This window comes from Saccopteryx bilineata, chromosome 3, assembly GCF_036850765.1.
Source record: "Saccopteryx bilineata isolate mSacBil1 chromosome 3, mSacBil1_pri_phased_curated, whole genome shotgun sequence".
In the NCBI taxonomy this organism is placed as follows: Eukaryota; Metazoa; Chordata; class Mammalia; order Chiroptera; family Emballonuridae; genus Saccopteryx; species Saccopteryx bilineata.
In genome coordinates, this window is record NC_089492.1 from 248521095 (window position 1) to 248541390 (window position 20296).

Genomic DNA, 20296 nt, shown 5'->3' on the forward strand with positions numbered 1-20296 from the left:
GCCGGGGCGGGCGGCGGCGGCGGCGGCGGTGGTGGCTGGGGCAGCGGCAGCCCCGGCGCCGTGGCAAGGACTCTGCGGGCTGAAGCGCGGCGGCGGCAGCGACACGGGGTGCGCAGGGCGCGGCGGCCGGAGCCCGGGGCCCGCCATGGGCCGCCCCGAGCGGGGCGCGCTCCGGCCGCTGGCGCTGCTGCTGCTGCTGCTGCTGCGACTCCAGCATCTTGCGGCGGCGGCGGCGGCGGCTGATCCACTGCACGGTAGCCAAGGTGCGTGAGGCGGGTTCCCGGCCAATCTGAGCCGCCGTAGCCGCCAACAAAGCGCGGCCCGGTGGCCGGGGAGCCGGTTGCACCAGGGCCCCCCAGCCCGGGACTGGCAGAGGCGCCCTGTGGGTTGGCTCCTACCGACACATCTATCTTTTAATTTGCCCCCGCCCACGCGGCTCCCTGTGTTGTGGGCTCTACAGTCCGGCACCTGCTCCGGGGGGATGGGCGCAGTGGGGGCCCGGCAGGACGGCAACTTTGCGGGGGTTGGGGGCTAGTCATTGATGATTTCAGGTGGACTGTGTGATTCTCGTTGACACGCGCGCTCCGTGGCGGCGGTGAGCAGAGCCAGGCGACTTCCCAGCCTGACAATGCGTTTCCGGGGACCCCTGCGCGCTGCGGAGAAAGAGGGGCTGCGTGCAAGAGGGGGATGTGCCCGCAGCGCCCAGGGCATATGTCGAGGCGTGTTTTGGGACTCCCTGTGGACTGTGTCTGCGTGGATCTCTATAGGCCGAGTGTGTGGACGAGTGTGATTGAATGGGGGGGGGGGGTATACCTAAGTCCTGTGACACTGACTGTAAGTGTCTGGCCTCGTCATGCCACGGAGCTGCCCGCTATCCCAGGAACCCTCCTCCCCTCCTCTGGATCGAGGGTGCCCGAGGTCCCCGGGTCGTTGTATAGCCCCCATTCCTTCACCCCAGGAAACCCCTTCCCGCTGCCAGGACTGCATAGTACACGAATCCGGCTCACGCCCCCCTGTCCCCTATTCAGGGCTGGTCAAGGTATGCGAAGAGGACCAGTTCCGGTGCCAGAACGAGCGCTGCATCCCCTCTGTGTGGAGATGCGACGAGGACGATGACTGCTCGGACAACAGCGACGAGGACGACTGCCGTGAGTGGCCAGCGGGGGAGGGAGGGAACTGTGGGGGACGCCATGCTTAGCGCGCACGTGGCAACAGCTGCCGCCGGGCCACCTGCGTGGACCTCACCCCAGCAGCGGGGCAGCCGAGAAGCAGCCCGGGCGTCACCTTCCTTGGGGCTGGGTGGCTCTTAGCGATCAGGTGGGAGGGGGGCTGCAGGCGAGTCTTAATGCGGTTGGGGGCGGAGCGGGGGCACTGTGGCCCAGGAGGAGGGCACGCCATACCGGGTTGCTGGGCCAGCACTGTGGACGGGAACGCAGCTGTCCTTGCACACATCTAACTTCCTACGATCCGGCCCTCGCGGACTCCAGACTCCGCTCCACGGACCGCGCGGGTGTTTCAAAGTTCCACGCAGCTCCAGGCCTAGCCGCGCTCCTTTTTCTGCTAGGTTTTTGTGAATGAATGGGCTCCCCGGGGCCCCTGATTGGCTGGGCAAGGACCACCCCATAGGCCCCCGTGGCCGGAGCGGCCAATCGTGATGCTGGCGGGTATGTAGTTTTCGGGCGCAAAGGGATCAGGGGCCTTGTCCTGGCCCCGCCCCGGCCACACCCCCACGCGAGTCCCGCGGGCTGTAGGTGCAAGCGGAGCCCTGGAGTGACTCCCGCTGTTTTCCTGCCTAGTCAGGGTGAAGCTCTTTTGTGCCACCCTGGTTAGCCGACATCGATCTCCAGCCAGACCAACTCGGGCATGAATCTTGGGGCAGACCAGAAAAGAGGGAGCCAGGAGGAAGAATTTGTTTCCTGGAAGGGATCCGCGGATCCCAAGGCCACGCGTGAACCCCCGACAATGTGTTGGTTGCGGGCGATATTTTCTGAGTGTGCTGTTTATATACCTATGGGCGACTGCTTTGGAAGTTCCGTCTTGAGGTGCGCGTGGTTTCGGATGTCTGTAGCACCGGAAGCGAGTTAGCAGTCAGTTAGTTGCTACTGTAGAGTGTAGTTGCAGGAACAGAAAAACAAAATTTTAAAAAACATAGACTTAGGCGGTCATTCATTCTCAGTTATTGGGCGCCGGTTGTGTGCAGGTACTGGGCACTTGGAGAATAGGCCCACCCTTCTGGCCAAGGAGAACAAGGCTTGTTGGAGAGAGCGATGGGTGGACAGATCCATAGCTCCACGCAGTTGGCAAGGGTAGGGGTGGGTTAGAGGAAATGCCTGGGCTGACACTGTTGAGTCCTCCAAGTTTTTGTTTTGTTTTGTTTGTTGTTGTTGTTTTAAACTGGGTTTGCCAGTCAGTCTCCAAGCTCATTTTCTCAGACCCAGCCCAAACCCAGCCCAGAGTTGGCTCTGTGGCTGGGTCACATCTTTTCCTCCTGCCTCAGTTTCCTCACCTGACCACCTGGAAGAACAGTTTTAGAAATGTTGGAAATAATGAGACAAACACGTGCTGACTGAACTGTGTGCCAACTGTGTAGTTTTGCTCATCTTATATAAACCCCTTTAATCTTCAGAATAGTTATATTTTACAGGCTAAATAAACTAAGGCATGAGAGGAAGTTACTTGCCCCACAGCTATGGAGTTGCTAAGTTGGAGCTTGAATTCATCTGACTCCACATTTCTTAGCCTAATCATGACTCAACCACTTCCTAGCACTATTGAAATTATGAATATGGCTGAGCTGAGGTAAAAATATTATGAGTCTCATCACAGGGAGTTATTCTCTGGGGTCTCCTTACAGCAGGAGTGCCAAGGATAGCAAGAGAAATAAACACTGAATTTCTGGGCTAGTTTTACCTTATCTCCCTGATTCTTTATAACAGCAGTCTTGCAAGAGTGATAGTGAAGAGCAGATATTTTTATTATCATCCTGTTTGTAGATGAGTGTTCTGGCTCAGAGAAGTTGAGTGATTTGTCCAAGGTCACACAGCAGAGAAGTACAGAACTTGGTCAGGATGTCTACCTGCCTCCCAGCTCAGGGCCACTATTTGCTGCTGTGGGGAGTGTAGTGTGGAAAGATCTAGGAGGATGATTTATGATTTGGAAAGTCATACTCTGAATGTTGGGCCTGCCACTTTTTATCTTCATGTGAGGCTCTGGGCAAGATGAAGGTGTGAAGTAGTGGGTGGCTGGGCTACCCAGATGGGACCGGGGAGCTCTGATGGCCAATCTGGTTTCCTATTTACATTCTGAGATAGATGGGATGGAGTCATGGGCAGGAAGTGAACAAAACCAAATAACATTGACAACTTTGAGTGTAAGGGGTTGGGGGCTTTGCTGTTAATGCTAAATATCAGTTCCACAGGCTTGTTCCATAGGCTTGTCTTCTCTGAGCTTGTTTCCTCCTCATCTGCCAAATGGGGGTAGCTGTTTCTCTGTCACAGTTTATACCTATAGAAAGTCTTCACACAGGACTGGCAAAGATAAGGGAACAGATGAATGTTCATACCTCCAAGGTCTTGAGAAAGGGCCCGTAGGAGACACAAAGAGAAATCTTGAAGAAGTGTAGGGGCTTTAGGTGCTGTGTTGAGAAAGCACAGGAAGCCTTCCTGGAGGAGCAGACAGCTATACCAGGCCTTGAAAGATGATAACTAATACTATTCCCATCAGGGCTTACCATTTAAAAATAGGCAGTATAGTCCCCATATTATAGAGAAGGAAACTGGGGTTCAGAGAGGTGAAATAATGTCCCCAAAGTCACACAGTTGCTTCGGGTTGGAGCCAGCACTCCAACTAAGGCCTTCAAAATCCTGATCTTCAGCCATGGCAGGTGGGACTTGGCACTGTGGTAATACTGGATGGAGTTGACAGGATGGGGAAGGGAAAAGCTCATGGGGCTTCAGTTCCCAGTTCAAAGGACCTTCAAAGTATAGGAAGGGGGTATAAGCTGGAAGGCCAGGCTCAAGGAAGTCCAGCTCTGGCCCAGCCAGAGGAAGTTGAATCGGTCCCTGGCTGTGGACCTGGCTCACGTAGGCCAGCTGGCCCCTTGGCCTAAGTTTCCTGTTGCTCCTTACTGTCTGAGGGCACAGATGGGGGCTCTGGTCTCTGGCCAGCCCTTTGCTCTGAGAGTAACAACAACAGTCAACACTTACTGAGTGCTTGTTATGCTGAGATTCTATGAGCATCACCTCATGCTTCTCGATTCTGTAAAATGGGCCAATTTTTTTTTTGTATTTTTTTGAAGTTGGAAACGAGGAGGCAGTCTGATAGACTCTTGCATGAGCCCGACCAGGATCCACCCAGCATGCCCACCAGGGGGCTATGCTCTGCCCATCTGGGGCGTTGCTCTGTTGCAACCAGAGCCATTCTAGCGCCTGACGCAGAGGCTATGGAGCCATCCTCAGTGCCTGGACCAACTTTGCTCCAATGGAGCCTTGGCTGCAGGAGGGGAAGAGAGAGACAGAGAGGAAGGAACGGGGGAAGGGTGGAGAAGCAGATGGGTGCTTCTCCTGTGTGCCCTGGCTGGGAATCGAACCCGAGACTCCTGCACACCAGGCCGATGCTCTACCACTGAGCCAACCGGCCAGGGCACAATGGGGCAATTTTATGAAGTACCTGCATTATTCCCAGTTTACAAAGGCACAAGAGAGTTAAGTAACCAGCTCAAGGGTATATGATTTTTAAGCAAAATTGCTAGGGTGTGAATGCAGGCACCAAACTGTGCTTCTCAGGCACTAGCTGGTGACCTTGGGAAACTCCCTCCAGGCCTGTTTCCCCATCTTGAGATGACATCAACCCCACCCCTGTTCCTCCAGCTCTGGGAAAAACTCTGTTTCTGTGGATGGGCCGAGGGGCTGGGCATACAGTGGACTGGTTTTGTGCTCAGATTCCCCTACTTTGTTCTGGCTTCTTTAGGCTGCCTTGTTCTCCCAGCCCCCGTCACCCTTCCATCCTAGGTTTAATAAAGAATGGCCGCAATGAAGTCTCCCATGGCTGAGAGTCCATTATCCGGGCAAGGCCAGGCTGTAGGAGCACTGAGGCCTTCTGGGAAGCAGCCTTGTAAATAATTAAAACTCTGCCATGGCTCCCAGCTGGGGCTGCGGCTGCATATGCCCGTCAGTGTGTGGCTGGCCTTGGCCCCGTTCTCACACCCCTGACACCAGGTCCAGCTTCGTCTCCTTTTTGAATGGAGTCACCTGCAGTGATGCTCCTCTCTGAACCTCAGTTTCCTCATCTGACCAGGCAACTCCACCATTTAGAGTCCTGAGACTCTGTGACCAGCTCCTGATGCCTTCTCCCCTCCAGCCCACTCCTGTCTCTTCCTCTGAGCCTATGACACCACACTGTAGCTTTTGTCTTACTCTTGCTTTCCTACTGCTTCTCACCTCCAGGTCTCTACACATCCAATTCTATCTGCCTGGAGTACTCTTTCTGCTCCCTTACCTGACTACCTTCTTTTTGTCACCTTAGAACAGGGGTCGGGAACCTTTTTGGCTGAGAGAGCCATGAACGCCACATATTCTAAAATGTAATTCTGTGAGAGCCATACAACGACCCATGTACGTTAGGTATTATCCAATAAAAATTTGGTGTTGTCCCAGAGGACAGCTGTGATTGGCTCCAGCCACCCACAACCATGAACATGAGCGGTAGGAAATGAATGGATTGTTAATACATGAGAATGTTTTATATTTTTAACATTATTATTATTTTTTATTAAAGATTTGTCTGCGAGCCAGATGCAGCCATCAAAAGAGCCACATCGGGCTCGCGAGTCATATGTTCCTGACATATGACTCCCTGTTGCCCTTTCTCTCCAAGGCTGAGATACAGGAGTTGAGAGAGGGACTTAGGGACCTGTGTTGAAATTGCAACTCAATGGGGACCTGAGTCAGACACACTTGGTTTCGAAGCTTCTGCCACCTCTGGCAGAATGGCCTGGAGAATGATAATAGTCTCTCTCTCCCAGAGATGATGTGAGGATTCAGTGAGATAATGTGCCTGGTAGGTAGATGCTCAATGAATAGCAGTGAGTGTGATTGTTCTAGGTACCTAACTACTAAGACACCCCTGCTTCCTGGATGTCTGAAGGCTTCTGCAGCTGGGGCTTGATTCAGCCACAGTGGAGATCGCCCCAAGGCCATTCAGCCTGGGGCCTGAAAGGGGAACTGGTGCCCAGGGAGGGGCCATGGGAAGAAATGTGTCAAATAGGTCTGGTTGATTTTGATGAATAGGGCCCTAGGAGGGGCAGAGGATGGCTTCTCTCAGGCCTGTGCTTGTCCCAGGCTGGTTTTCTGTCCTCTCTAGTTGGGCCTAGGAATGGGGAAGCCCAATAGCCTCTAAGGCTCTGCCTCGCAGGCCCCAAGTTCCCTCTCTTCTAGGCCCAGGTCTGTTCCCCAGGGGCAAGCCCTGGCAGGCCTTGGGAGTGTTTGCTGAAGGCTCTCCCACAGCCCTTCCCACGGGCCCTCCTGCGACCTCATTCCCTTCCAGGGCTCCTTGGCTTTCTCCGGCCTGCTGAGGACCCTAAGTACAAGAAGCCTCGGGGCCGGTTGGCCTCCTCCCGGCCAGTTGTCTGTGGGTGACTGACCTGGCAGTTTTCCCTCCTAGGGGAAATGTGAGCAGCAGGTGAAGCCCGAGAGATGCCGCAGGGAGAGAGAGGGTGAGGGGAGAACCCCGAGGATTGATGCAGCAGGAGTGTGTGGATTCATTTGTGTTTTGTCCCTGTCCAAGGATATAAGCAAGTGGAAGCTTTCTTGGCCCCAGGGTGAGAAGTCATACCCCCAGGCCGCCCCCAAGAAGCCAGTCCTGGGCCTATGGGAGGGTGTGGGGCCAGGCCCTGGGACCCCAGGTCTAAGCAGCACTGATGCCACCTGCCCCACAGGTGCCTTACATCCAGAGCACCCAGTCTTTAAAGGCCTGGTAGAGATGCCACCTCCCCCAGGTGGCCTTCCCTAATCCCTTATCCTCTAGTCTCCTAGTCCTTGAGTTCCCAGATCATGTCCCTGTTCTTCCCTGAGTCTCAGATCCTTCTTCTTCTTCTTCACATTGTTTGTTCTGCCAGCCTTGTGCTGGGCATTGGGTTCCAAAATAAATAATTCCTTCCAAGAAATTACTGATATAAAATATTGGCTGTTTATCCCATGCCTGGCACAATGTTGGGCAATGTGCATTTGCTAGCTTTGCTCCTCACAACCCTATGAGGATGCTTTATTACTATTCCCACTTTAAAGATGAGGCTCAAACAGGAGAAGTGACTTGGCCAATGTCAGGACTCTTAAGTGTTGGAGCCAGGATTTGACCCAGGTCTTTCTGCTCTGGAAACAGGCTCTTCCTCTGCAAGCTCTCTGTCTACACTGCTGGGATCAGAGACCTGGGGTGCAGCGGGTATGAAGGAAGTGGGTAGGTGGCCACAATGTCCAGCTGTGCCTCGCTGGCCTACAGGTTTCCAGCCTGGGGGCATGGGGCGGTGGTCAGGAAGAACTCTTATCTCTGGAGACTCCACAGAGCCCCAACATAAAGCCCCCTTTCCTAGCCTTCCAGGGCATGACTCCACCATTTCTGAAGGCTTCTCTTGGCCATTGCCTGGGAGATGGTGATAACACTTCCACTTGTACAGAGAGGGAAACTGGGGACCCAATGATATATCACTGATGCAGGTGACCTCAAGGAGGGCCAGCCCCAGCTGCTCTAGGAGTATCATTCCCCATTTACCATCCTGCCTCCAGAGAAGTACAAGAGCCCAAGTCAACAAGATTATTCAAAGTGTAGTCTTGCCTGTCCAGGCGGTGACGCAGTGGATAGAGCGTCAGACTGGGATGTGGAGGACCCAGGTTCGAGACCCCGAGTCCACCAGCTTGAGCGCGGGCTCATCTGGTTTGAGCAAAAAGCTCACCAGTTTGGACCCAAGGTCGCTGGCTTGAGCAAGGGGTCACTCGGTCTGCTGTAGCCCTACACAATCAATGAACAACTAAAGTGCCACAACGAAAAACTGATGATTGATGCTTCTCATCTCTCTCCGTTCCTGTCTGTCTGTCCCTATCTATCCCTCTCTCTGACTCTCTGTCTCTGTTAAAAAAAAAAAAAAATGTAGTCTTCATTTCTCTGAACCGCCCATGCAATTTCCTGGCTCTAGGTCTTTGCACATACCTTTCCCTCTGCTGGGGTGTCCTTCCCTGCTTCCTTCAAAATCAGTTCATCGCCACCTCCATGAGGCTTTCCTCATCTTCCTGGTGTTATCCAACTCTCCTGTGTCTGGATGCCCGTGGCTTTGTGCACCCTTCTCTTAGCCTATCATAGGAGCTCCTATGATTGGGAGTGTCTGTGAGCAATTTGAGGTGGAGGACCATAGGACCACCAGGCCTGGCACAGAGGTGGCATTTGGGGGATGGCATATGCATGAATAAATGGGACTGAAGAATTGTCACTCACTTTTGAGGGTGAGAAGCTGATATTGGTCAGATGTGGGGGCCAGGAGCTTCTGAGAAGGCCCTGAGGGCTTTTGAGGCTGGAAAAGGGCTTTGGGTGTCTTAGGGATCATAGTCAGGCCCCCTTGTATGAGCTGGGTCACCTGAAGCCCAGAGAGCACAGCGACTTATTGGCAGTCACGTAGGGCCTGGCTGCCTCCTTGCATGCGGCTTCTTAGCATTCACCCTGCAAAGTTGGGGGCTTCTGCAGCCCCAGGCTTCAGAAGGTGAAACAAGGCCCTGGTGGCTGGATTGGCTCCAAGTGTCAGCAGAGAAAACCAGTCTCAGAACTAGTCTTCAGTTCCTGGGCAGGACTCGAGTCAGAACAGTATGCTCCCACTTCCGACCTGCTGCAGCACCCGCCTGCCACCCCGTCCTCCCCCCTGCTGGATCAGGGAACAAGGTGTTCCCAGGCTAAGTGCTGGGCACACACTTCTGCACACACAAAGGGCTTTGGGGTGTTCGGCTGCACTACCACCCCTGGCTAGGCCCTACCTGCCCAGCCCTGGATTGCTGGAAATTCACCTAAAATAATAATGTTGATTGTATAAGAATTAATGAGCATGTTTGCTTCGAGAGGCTTTCTCATACAAGACCGCCTTTAGCCAGCGCCAAGAGGGAGCCAAAGCTCACTTGCCCCAGTGGCCTGGTTGGTCAGTGGTAGGACTGGGCCAAGCCTATCTGGTTGTAAAGTCTGGTGCAGGTGAAAGGAATTGCTACACATTCCTTATTCACACATCCAAGTCACAACAGTGTACAGGGTGAGCTGCGGCCTCCCTGCCTCTCCAGGCACTCCAGGTGTCACCCTTAGCTTGCCCTGCCACTGGGTACACTGGCTCCCTCCTGAGCAGCCCTGGTCCCTGCATGCCCTCAAGCATTTTTAATCCCCAGCCATGCTCACCCTGGCTCCTCTCACAAGCTGCTGTGTGTCACAGACCTCAGCAATAGCCGCTCAGCCAGAGTGGCTCAGCAGGGGCCCGGACTGGAAACTCCCCATCCACTGCACCCTCTGTGTCCCTAGTGGGGCCTAGCCCAGATGCCCACAGGCTGGCTGCTTTAGGGGTGTGGAACCCAATTATCAGGTCCCTTAGAATGCCCTCTGGTGACTGACAGTCACCCAGCAAGTCTGAGCTTTGGGGCTGCCAGATCCACGCAGATCCTATGACCCCTCATTGCCTCCACACACCTACCCCTTGGAGCATGGCAGGACAGACAGCCCAAAGCTTCTCTGGAATCTGGGAGTCCATGCGAGTGGTCATGTGGCCATTTGAGTTGCCACAAGGGACTTTATGCCAGTCACTCTGAAGACTGTCACAGTTTCTCACCCTCTCAGTCTGTGAGGCCACAGTATGGCCTTTTCCAGTTTGTGCCTCACAGCCACCTGGGAGGCAGGGGGTGCCTCCCCCCCCCCCATTTTCCCGATGAGGAAATTGAAGCTCAGGGAGGCATGGCTGTCACCCAGTGCCACACAGCTAATCATCAGTCATGCTGAAACTGAGACTGGCTTCATTTGATTAATTTTTCCAGTGGAAGTAACTTCTCTGATTATATAAGACTAATTTTATACTTGTAATAGTAATAATAATAATAATAATAATAATAATAAAACAAGTAGACAATTAGAAAAGCAAAAAGACGATGGTGACAATCACTGTTGGCTACACTACTGTGGAAGCAGTGTATCCTCCCAGAGCTTTTCCTCTGTGTGTGAGCTGGTGTGTTATAAACACATACATATTAAAAAAAAATGAGTATATATTATGCCAATTCTTTTCTCCCCACATCATACACGTCCCTTCTTGGTCAAATAAGTTTATAAATATGATATATATGTTTGCTCGCTTACAGTTTGTATTGGGTGTGGAGGAAAGGCTGTAAGCAGGCAGGGTCATTATAGTTTTAAAACTAAGCCTTTCCCACACCCTTGACTGTTGCATGATGTGGGTGGTGCAATCTTATGAGGAATCCCATTATGCTTCAGATAAGTGACTTTGTATCAGAGACTTCCTTGTTTGTATATTGGATTAAAGGTTTTGACTTCTACACTATAAAATGGGGGCAGACCGGGAGCTTGCTCTCTCAGTTCCTGAGATTAGCATTAGAGGAGAGAGCAGAGAAAGGAGAGCAGAGAAAGGCCACGTGGAGGAGAGGAGAGGCAGCCAAGATGGCGGAGTGCTGAAGGAGAAGCCAGTTTGTGCAGAGTTTGTGTAGAGAGAAGGAGATGGGGAACAGAGGTGAATAGACTGGTGAGGTTAGAAACCTTTGATTCTAGGAAACTCGGATAAGTCAGTAGCTTTGTGAGCACTGAATGAGTGGGTTTTGGAGCCCAGTGTGTGTTTTTACTTTCCCGCCGGGTGCAAGCTAGGATTAAAGATAATGGCCCACCAGTTCTTGGCTCCATTGTTTCATTACCGTCTGTCTGAATCCAGTGTGAACCTGCACGGGCCAGGCAGCTGTGATGGTGGCCGTGGCTACTGGCCTTACATCTCTCCATGTCAATAACAGTAGGTTCATATCATTGTTTTAGAGGACTAGATAATATTCTGTAGCATGAATCATTCTAGTTTAATGAAACCGTCTCCTGTTGATAGACATATGTTTAGTTGATTCTATGTGTTTCCTGTTGCACACAGCGCTGGGACAAACATCCTTGAACTACATCTTAATGTGTTTGTCTGATTCTTTCCTTAAGACAAATTCTTACCGAAGGGATTGCTGAAGGTGTGCATTTTCCTGGGAAAGCCTCGTTGTTCTCTCCCGAGGAGAGTGTTTTGCGTCGCACACACCCAGTGCCCCATGGCCCTTCCCAGTTGGGTGGCGGCCACAGGACTTCCTTCTTCCTTGAGCACAGGGCCACCTTGTCCTGGGTTGGTTCACAGGACAGACAAAGTAACCAGATCTCATCACACAAAGCAAAGAGAAAGGATCCTTGTGTTCTGGCCCAAGGATTCCCCACTCCCACATAGAAAACAAAAACAAAAGGGTACAGAATTGGTCTTCATCCTGATGCTATTTGTAGAGCCATCTCCTCCACAGCATTCAATTTGTTCTGTCTCCACCTTCAACTGGCCGTGTGACCCTGTGTGAGTGGGTCTTACTCTCTGCACTTCATTTCCCTTTTACCCATTGGACCTTGCTCTACCTACACTGCAGCCAGCACTCTGAGCAGACTCCTTCTCCCTGGTGCTGGGGGCTCAGGGCCAGTGCTGACCTGGGCATGGGAAACCTCTGGCCTCAAGCTCCTTACTGCCTGGTGAGGATTATTAGCTGGAGCTTGGCTGGCTTGGTGGGTGGATTCTGGGCAGACAGATAGAGAGGGTAGCTGGACTTGTTACAGTTCACTTCCAGATTCCTTGGGCCACTTTCCCTTCTACTTTTTCTTGTGCCTGTGATTGGGTTGGATGCAAGGGAGTGATGAAGAAAAACAGAGTCAGGCCCTCCAGCCTCATGACCCACTAGCCAGGGGGACCCTGGTGTGGGTCTTAGGTTCTGAGCCTTAGGTTCTTGGTCTGTGAAATGGGATGATGAGCCCAGCTCACGGAGGTGTGCGGGCTGGAGTAGAGCATTCTGCCCAGAGCCAGCTCCTGAAAACGAGATCCTCGTTCCCCTTCCCAAGCCTGTGAACCCTGCCAGGAACGGCCGACTAGAAGGGACTGCGGCCGCTTTCCTCCTCCTCCACCAAGGACACAACAAGAGGGCAGCTGCTGAAATAGCAGCAGGAGAGATGTAGGTCAACTGGCCAGTTGGGACAACAGCAGCTTCTCCGGTGAGAAGGGACTGTAGGAATCATCTCATCTGCATTGGGGGCCCCGAGGTGGCTGCTTCCCCACATGACATGAGAGAGCAGGCTAAGCAGAGGGAGCCAAGGAGAACTGGTTAACCAGGCAGGCCTGGCACAGTTAGTTATGCAGGAGGGGCCTTGGTTCAACAGTGGGTCCAAATTAACATCAGAGTTGGCAGCTGAGAAGAGGCAGGAAGGCCCCGTCAGGCCCAGGTTAAGCTGCTTGAGCGAATAGCAGGGACATTCAGGCCAGTGCTCCTCTCTCCCTCTCCACTTCCGGGACCCCGAGCTGCCATCTGCTGCCGACATCACCTCGGAGCCCTCTCTCAGCGCACGTGCCTATGCTCTGCGTGTGCTTAAGGAGGGGTGCACCGAGAGGGAGGTGACTCTTATGCACACACAGAGGCTGCAGGGCCATGGTGACGTTCTTCCCCCTCCCACGCTGGCCAAGGCGGCTCAGCCAAGCCGAACCAAAGCCCCCCACTGGCTGTTTGTGGTGAGGAATTATTTGTAGCTGGAGAGGCGCCAGCAATCTCTGTTCCCAGCCTGCCCCCCGCCACGGCAGCCTCTCCCGCCGATCCTCAGCCCGAGCCCACCATCCAGCCCCCACCTAGAGGGCTGAAGTTGATGTAAACGCTGTGACCCAGAAGACAGGCCCACCTCTGCTCCGCCCCTACCCCTCTTGGGGTCTCTGCTTGTGGGGTGCCAGACATCTCCAGGCCCATTTTGGCCTAATTCTCTGGGATTCTTTTACCCCTACTTGCCCTGCCAAGAGCCAGGGTATTCACAGGAGTCCACCACAGCCAGGCCTCAGGTGGGGATGGGGGTGGTCTAAGGAGCTGCTGCTCTGTTCTCTGAGGCCAGGAGGCCCAGGGCAGGACTGGGAAATCCAGCGCCTTACACAGGGGACACGGTCTAAACGTGCACACAAAGCCAGGACCAGCTGGATGACCTGAACCTGCATCCACTCCCGAGTTTCTGCCTGTTTATTTATTTATTTTTGCTGAGTCTGACCAGGTTGATACTTTAATACCTGTAAGTCAGCAGAGCAGACTTTATGTGAGCTGTGTATGTGACACTCTTTTGTCTCCCTCTCCTCGTCCCCCCACCCCCACCCCTTCTCAGGCCACAGCTCTCTGCTTCTCAAAGGGGCGGAGGGAGCAGGGACAATGTGGCCTCCCAGTGTCAGCCAGACCCAGGTTCCCCTGCAAGTCTTCCATGTCCTAGTTGGGGGGTATGGGGGCAAGTCCCTTGAACCTGAACCCTAAATGTGGGTACCAAGTAATTTCTGGCCTATATAAAGTACCTAAAACCTTGTTGGGTCCTGTGAAGCCAGTCAGTCCCTCCTACCTCAGGAATTGGGCCACACCAGGGCACAGAAGTCTGCTGGCCTGTGTGGCCATGGACCTGTTCCCTGGGCCACCTCCTCTTGGAGACCCTGGCCCTGAGTTTCCATGGCCTTGGCCCCTCCCACACTCACAGATACTGTGCGGAGTTCTCCCTCCCTTATCTGTGCCGGTAACAACCCTGCTGCTGCTCCCACCCACCCCTTGGCTCTCAGCCCCACCAGGAACTGGGTAGCCTCACCTGGTCACTGATTTGCTGAGTGGCCTGAGCTGTCCCCACCTGTACTAGGAAGCAGTTAGGACTGGATCAGGAGTTTGTCACTTTGGACAGCTTTTGAATTTCAGATTCCCTGGCTCCGTCCAGGCCTGGTTCCAAACCTCTGCTGTGCAGCCAGTGGGAGCCGTAGATGGGAAGACCCACCCTCCCCCTACCCCAGGTCCCCTGCCTTGATTGCTCCTGGACGTGTCACCTCATCCCTGAGAGGCCCCCCTGTGGCACAGATAACAGTCAGGTGTCTATGACCTTCATTTCCTGTCTGTACTTCAGGAATTCCCTCCCGTGCCATGCTTCTTCACTGCTGGGCAGAATGGGAGGGCCTAGGGCCCCCCTAAAGGCTCCTTTGTCTCCCCTCCTTCTTCCCAGCGGGTCCCAGGCCATAACTTACTGTCCTAGTTTAATTAGGAAGAGTCCTTCCAGGGACCTCATTTAGAAATGAGCCCAGAGCCTCAGGGACCTCTGGGAGGGGTGGGGTGCAGGAGGAGGTTGCATCATGCTGACCCTGCCCAGCCCTTGGCCCTGTGCCCCAAATGTGCCACAGAAGATAAGGCAGCTCGCTCCTACAGAGGAGAGGATACAGACCTGTGACTCGGACATGGGCAACCAGTGCCTCCATCCTCTGTCCCTGCCCTGCTCCAGCCTTGCCCCCGGGATGAGGGCGGGGGGGTGAGAGCAGAGGCTTCTCTGGTTCTGCCCCACACACCCCCGTGCCCATTGTCTCCAGCATGGCAGAGCAGGCCTTGGTGCACGTGTGTTGACTGAATGAATGAGTGAGCTGTGGCTCTTAGGGCTGGAGCAGCATCCTCATTTGGCCAAAGCAACCTCCTGCTTGCATTCTAGTGTGGGAATTCCCTCCGCAGCCCACGATGGGGGTGTATGGAGGGGTTTCCACCTTCTGCTGGAATACCTCCAAGGACAAGGAACTCACTAAGAGACCAGACATCCTCTTCTATCCCTGGACAGCTCTTCCCTGTTAGAAAATCTGTCTTCCTTTCAGTCCCAGATCTGCCTTCTGTGGCTGTCCTGTCCCCTCTGGTCCCAGCTCTGTTTTGAGGTCTCTGCTCACAGAGACTCCCTCGCACCTTCACCCTGAGCCTTCTCAGGGTTCCTTCCCAGCTGTGACAGCTAACATAGTATGTGGCCTGAGTAAGGCCTATCTTCTCTCAGCCATTGCTTCTCAGGGCCCGGCGGGCTGTACACAGCCTTGGGCTCCGTAAACCCTGGCTGCCTGTAACCTACCTCCCTGGGAAGCAGAGGGTGAAGTTGTGCTGTGCCGGAGGTGAAGGTGCCATCTGTACAGACAGGTTGGTCTCCTGGTCAGCAGGGTGGCAGTGCCCAGCCCCTATGATGACCAGCACACAGACACTGGAGGCTGAGGTGGACCTCTTCTATCCCTTACCAGTCCACAGCATGGACACCGCCCGGGCCTTGGTCAGGAACCTGGGAATTGTCACAGCCCCACTCTCCCTCACTTAAGACAGCCACAGTCCTTAGATTCCCTCCCCTCAACCTGCCGGTCCCAATCCTTTCCCCTCCCACTGTGGCCCGCTGGCCTGCTGCATCAGCACAGAGCGTTCCCTGCTGCAGCCGAGTGCTCTTAAGCACACACAGTTTTGTCCTGCCCTTGCTCAGCATCCTACAGTGACGTCCGCCACTCTCAGGATCAAGTCTGCTTAACTGACATTCAGGGCCCTTCAAGTCCTAACATGCATCTGGCATCTATCTCTCCAGCCCCAGACCTCACCATCCACTTGTCCCCCAAACCTCACAATTCTACGATCCAGCCACACCTCAACAGGGAGAAATGTCACAGATGCATCACTTTCTCACCTGCACTTCCCCCTCTGCCTGAAGGCCTTCCTCTGCTTGTCTGACCCTGCTTTATCTTGAGAGTCGCCATCCGGAAACCTTCCTCCAGGGCCTCCGCTGGGCTTCGGCCCTGTGCTTCCCTCCATCTCCATCCTCACCACTCTGCACCGGGACGGGCTGGTTTAGTCTGGCGTGAACACCAGACCACAGGCCTCATGGGGTCCTGGCCAGGACTTGTGAAGGAGAGGGAGGGGAAGGAGGAGGGGTGGGTTCTCTCTGGTTTGCGGATGCCCAGTGCCCCTCCCATCCACCCTATGCTGTGTTTCCATTCTTCACGCTGCATGTACCCAGACATGGGTGTTTCTGTGAGTCCTATGGAAGCATCTGGTGTGGACTGGAGTCTTGAGTCTGAGCTCCAGAATTCACTGAAGGCCTGTCTGTGCCAGTGCCCTGCCAGGACCTGGGGAGTATCTACAGATGGAAAAGTAGGCCCTGTCTTCTAAACGGTGGCCACCTAATTCAATGTCTGACCTTGGGCAACTGGTTTCCCTTCTCTAAACCTCAAGCTTTGTTGACTATGAAAGGGCTGGAGACTCCAAGGCCCCTCCCCCTTTTCCTTGGGTTGGGGTGAGACATGGCCCCACCGGACTGCAGCTGGGCCAGAACTTCCTTTCCATCTGGTCTCTGGGGCCTTGGGCCAAGCTTCACAGGGGTAGGGAGCAAGCAGGAGTTTTGCTCTCTTTTCTGTGAAATACTCACCACCACATTTGCCCAGCCCTTTGGTGTTGTTACCCTGTTTCTCTGAAAATAAGACAGTGTCTTATATTAATTTTTGCTCCTAAAGACATGCTAGGTCTTATTTGCAGGGGAGGCCTTATATTTCTAAGCTTGAAAAAAAAATTGTACTAGGTCTTATTTTCGGAGGATGTCTTATTTTTGGGGAAACAGGGTAAGTGTGTACTCCCACACAGGGTCTAGGACCAACTTGTCCTGGCATGCTCAGAACTGTCCTGGTTTTTAAACTAAAAGTCCCCTGCCCAATGGGACATTACGGCAGTCTCACCATATCCCATGAACCCTGGCGGCTGCCTCCCCCCAGGTCTGCAGTAGGGTTTCCCCATTATTTGTGTGCTCTGCTGCCTGTTGGTCACCGATCACTTTAAAAAAAGTAAAAAGTGGCCTGACCTGTGGTGGCGCAGTGGATAAAAGTGTCAACCTGGAAATGCTGAGGTCGCCGGTTCGAAACCCTGGGCTTGCCTGGTCAAGGCACATATGGGAGTTGATGCTTCCAGCTCCTCCCCTCTCTCTCCTCTCTCTCTCTCCTCTCTCTCTCTCTCTCTCTCTCTCTCTGTCTCCCTCTCTCACTCCTCTCTAAAATGAATAAATAAAATAAAATTAAAAAATTTTTTTTAAAAAAAGTAAAAAGTTGATTTCTTCCTCATGTGTTAGAGGAATTGAAGAAGAAACAGAGCCCCTTGAAAGGAGGAGCCAGGGCCGAGCATTCGTTTGGGGTGCTGCTGTGGACAGGCCCAGGAGGCCTGGCCATCGTCCCAATCCTGCCTCTAACACTGCCAGTCGACTGCTCTCTGGGCCTCAGTTTTTCCTGCACCGACTTGCGCACCTCACATTAGTATGAGAATCTTTACCTTGACCGCCTTGCTTTGCATTTTTGCTGCAATTTGTATCCTTCGAGACATTTTTCTGTCCTTGCACTATTTTGATCTCTCGACTTCCAAGAGGAGGGCAGGCCGGATGTTCATTCCCACATTAGATAGGAAGAAGCGGGGACACCAAACACCGCTCGAGGCTCCCTTCCACACATTGCCTCTAGGCTCCTAGTAACCCTTGCAAGGCGGGCCCGGCAGGATTGACTGCGCAGTTGTACAGCTGGGGACACTGAGCCCACAGTCCCACAGGATTTCGACTCCTTAATGGGCAGGAAGAAGGTAAGGGATGAAGACAGATGGTTTGCTTGCTGTGGCTGTGGTGTGTGGAGGTTACAAGTAAGTGGGGGTCACTGGCTGGCTTGTCCTCTTCCCCTCCCTACTCCCACTTTGTCAATGTCTTTATCAGCAGGAAAGATGCAGTTAGTCAGAAAGGAAAGAAAGACCCAGGGGGCAGGGAGAGAGGGGAGGAGGGGTGGGGGGAGAGCACGAGAGAGGCAGGGGGGAGGGGTCCAAGCAGAGTCTCTACTTACTCTTGTGGTTCTCACAGTCTGTCTGCACCAATTCCTGACAGATGGAGGGTAGGGGAAGCTGGTGCCAAGAGGCTGTCACCGCAGGCGGGCAGATTTGGGGGGAGGGTGCTTTGTGACCAGGTTTTGTATGGGGAGGGGACAGCAGCTGGTGGTCTGGCTGCTGGGCCTCCTTGGAGCCAGCTCCCCGGGAACCGTGGTTGGGGGGGCATGGATGCTATAGTGCATGAGAGTGGGCAAGGGGTGAGCCCACCACCTGCCTGGACTGGCCCTGCCCTTGCCGAGACAGCCACCCCTTCCTCTTCCACACTGTGTGCCGGCTGGCCCCTCCCTCCCATCGGGGGTAGCCAGGGGCTCTGGGGGCTGGCCCTGATCTGTGGTCAAGGTGGACCAGGGCGGGGAGAGCATGGGCACTGGGAGGCACTGGGAAGCCTTTGGCATCACAGGACCATGGGAGGCTCAGAGCAGAGTGGAACCCAGCCTCATGTCTGTGGGGCCAGAGCTCAGCCCCTCGCTGAGCTGCCCCAGCGGTTTCCCAGGTCTCCTTCATGGCAAAGTGCCTCTTCTGTTTTCTCCAGGCTCTGACACACGTGCAGGGAGTAGCAAGCCTGACCTGGGGTCTGTTAGGCACCTTCGGCATCTCCTGTCTTTTTAGGGTGTGGGTTTCTCCATGTAAAATCGGGTCTCATGCTCTCTTTCCCCACCCCACCCCCAGCACCCAACACAGGACTCGGCACAGAGGAGGGGTCAGTGAATGCTTGTTGAGTGAGTGGATGGACCCCTTGCTTACGTACCTCCCGGGACAGAGACTTCACTTTTTTTCTATTTCCAGAAACAAAGATCATCTGATTCTGTCCTGAGAGGCCCCATGGGTCCCAGGCTTGTCACTAGGGCCATACAAAGACCCCCTGGCCCACTTCTGCCTTAGAGCAGCCTTATAGAGACTGGAAACACCCCTGAGCCCCTCAGGGGCCCCTGCAAGGGCTGGTCTTTACTGCACTAATTTCCACATTGTCAGTCACCACAGTTGTCACTCACTGAGCCCTCACTCAGTGCCAGGTGGTAGATAATTCATTTGATCCTCACATCAGCCCCATATGATGGGCAGTTTTGTCTCCCATCTTACAGAGGCGAGAAATGAGGTGAGGTAATGAGTGGCTCCCTCAAGGTCATGGCTAGTCAGGAGGTGGGAGGTTGGCAGAGGGTCCAGGAAGGCCTCCTGGAACCAGGCATTTTGGTAGGGCTTGGGAGTACATGGGGCTTGCCAGGCTGAAAAGCAGTCACACTATGGAGGTAGACCTGCCCCAGCCCCCAGCCCCTCCTTCTTCCCCACACTATTCCCAGGCAGATTCTTGATACCAAGACTCCAGCTGGGTAGTCCCTCAGGCGAGCCCCTCCTGTTCCCTGGACACTTTAACAATCTGTACTGTCCAGTGACCCAACCGGTGTGCAGGGTAATGGCCTGATGTGTTGGGATGGGTGGGGGAGGGCTGGGCCTCTTGCTGGTGCTTGAAGTTGACTCTGGTTGGAGGCATCTTCTCCATTAATATGAATAATGGCAACCATTAATGATAAGTTATAGTGTGCCTGCCTGGGCCAAGGCTGGGCTAGGTGCCCTGGGGAAAGCTGAGAGGAGTAAGAGGTGGTTCTGATCCTGGGGGCAGGGCACCTGCCCCTGCATCACCTCTTTCTCAGAGCCTGGCAGAGGCTGGCTCTGGGGGACAGCTTAATAAAGTCTCAGTGGTTGAAAATCAGGTACCTGGACCTCTGTGGTGGAATACCCACTGACAATGAGCACAGTTCTCCCTTTCCTCCATCATTCACAGGTGGATTCCACAAACATGTGCCCATCCTGGCATGGCCCCCATGGCCTGACCTTTGTCCTCCCCTTGGCTCTATGGATCCTTCCAGAGGCTCTTCAGTGGATGTAGTGGGTGCTGTGGTCCCCTCTCTGCTGTTGACTATCTGTATGATGGGCAAGTCACCTCCTCTCTTGGTTCCTTGGTTTCCTCATCTATACTGTGAGGTTATAAAAGTCCTTACCCCAAAGGCCTATTGGGAGAATTAAGTGAGATGATGAGCACAGGGACCATAGCCATCAATGCTTAGGATCGAGCGGAAGAAATGAAGGTCTCAGAGCACCTATGTGCTCCATGCATGACTCATGAATCCACTAAAAGCCCTGTGAGGAGGGATTTGTCCTGTCCCCTTTGCTGATGGGGATGGTAGGTCACCAAGAGTGGCATATTCAAACCCTGGTCTCTCACTCTCAGACCTGTACGTGTGCCACTGCTCCAGGCAGGGGCAAAGTGCTCAGCCTGAAAGCTCTTTTGTAGTTGGAGTTGCAGAGGCTCCTGGTTCCCTGTGCTGATC

The 20296-nt window shown here is 53.9% G+C and overlaps 2 protein-coding genes across 12 annotated transcripts in view; both read left to right on the forward strand.

Moving 5' to 3' along the window:
- LRP8 (LDL receptor related protein 8) overlaps window positions 1–20296 on the forward strand; it is an 80364-nt gene continuing 60068 nt past the window's right edge. For all 11 annotated transcript variants that reach the window (XM_066269145.1, XM_066269150.1, XM_066269146.1 and 8 more), the window contains exons 1-2: window positions 1–263; window positions 1029–1148. In XM_066269145.1, the coding sequence (XP_066125242.1) occupies window positions 146–263; window positions 1029–1148 (238 nt within the window). In that variant the 5' untranslated portion in view covers window positions 1–145. The remainder of the gene's footprint in view (window positions 264–1028; window positions 1149–20296) is intronic.
- The window catches only part of CZIB (CXXC motif containing zinc binding protein), an 88215-nt gene continuing 82706 nt past the window's right edge, over window positions 14788–20296 (forward strand). Inside the window, exon 1 of the mRNA XM_066269163.1 lies at window positions 14788–14792. The gene's annotated coding sequence lies outside the window, so the exon portion shown is untranslated. The remainder of the gene's footprint in view (window positions 14793–20296) is intronic.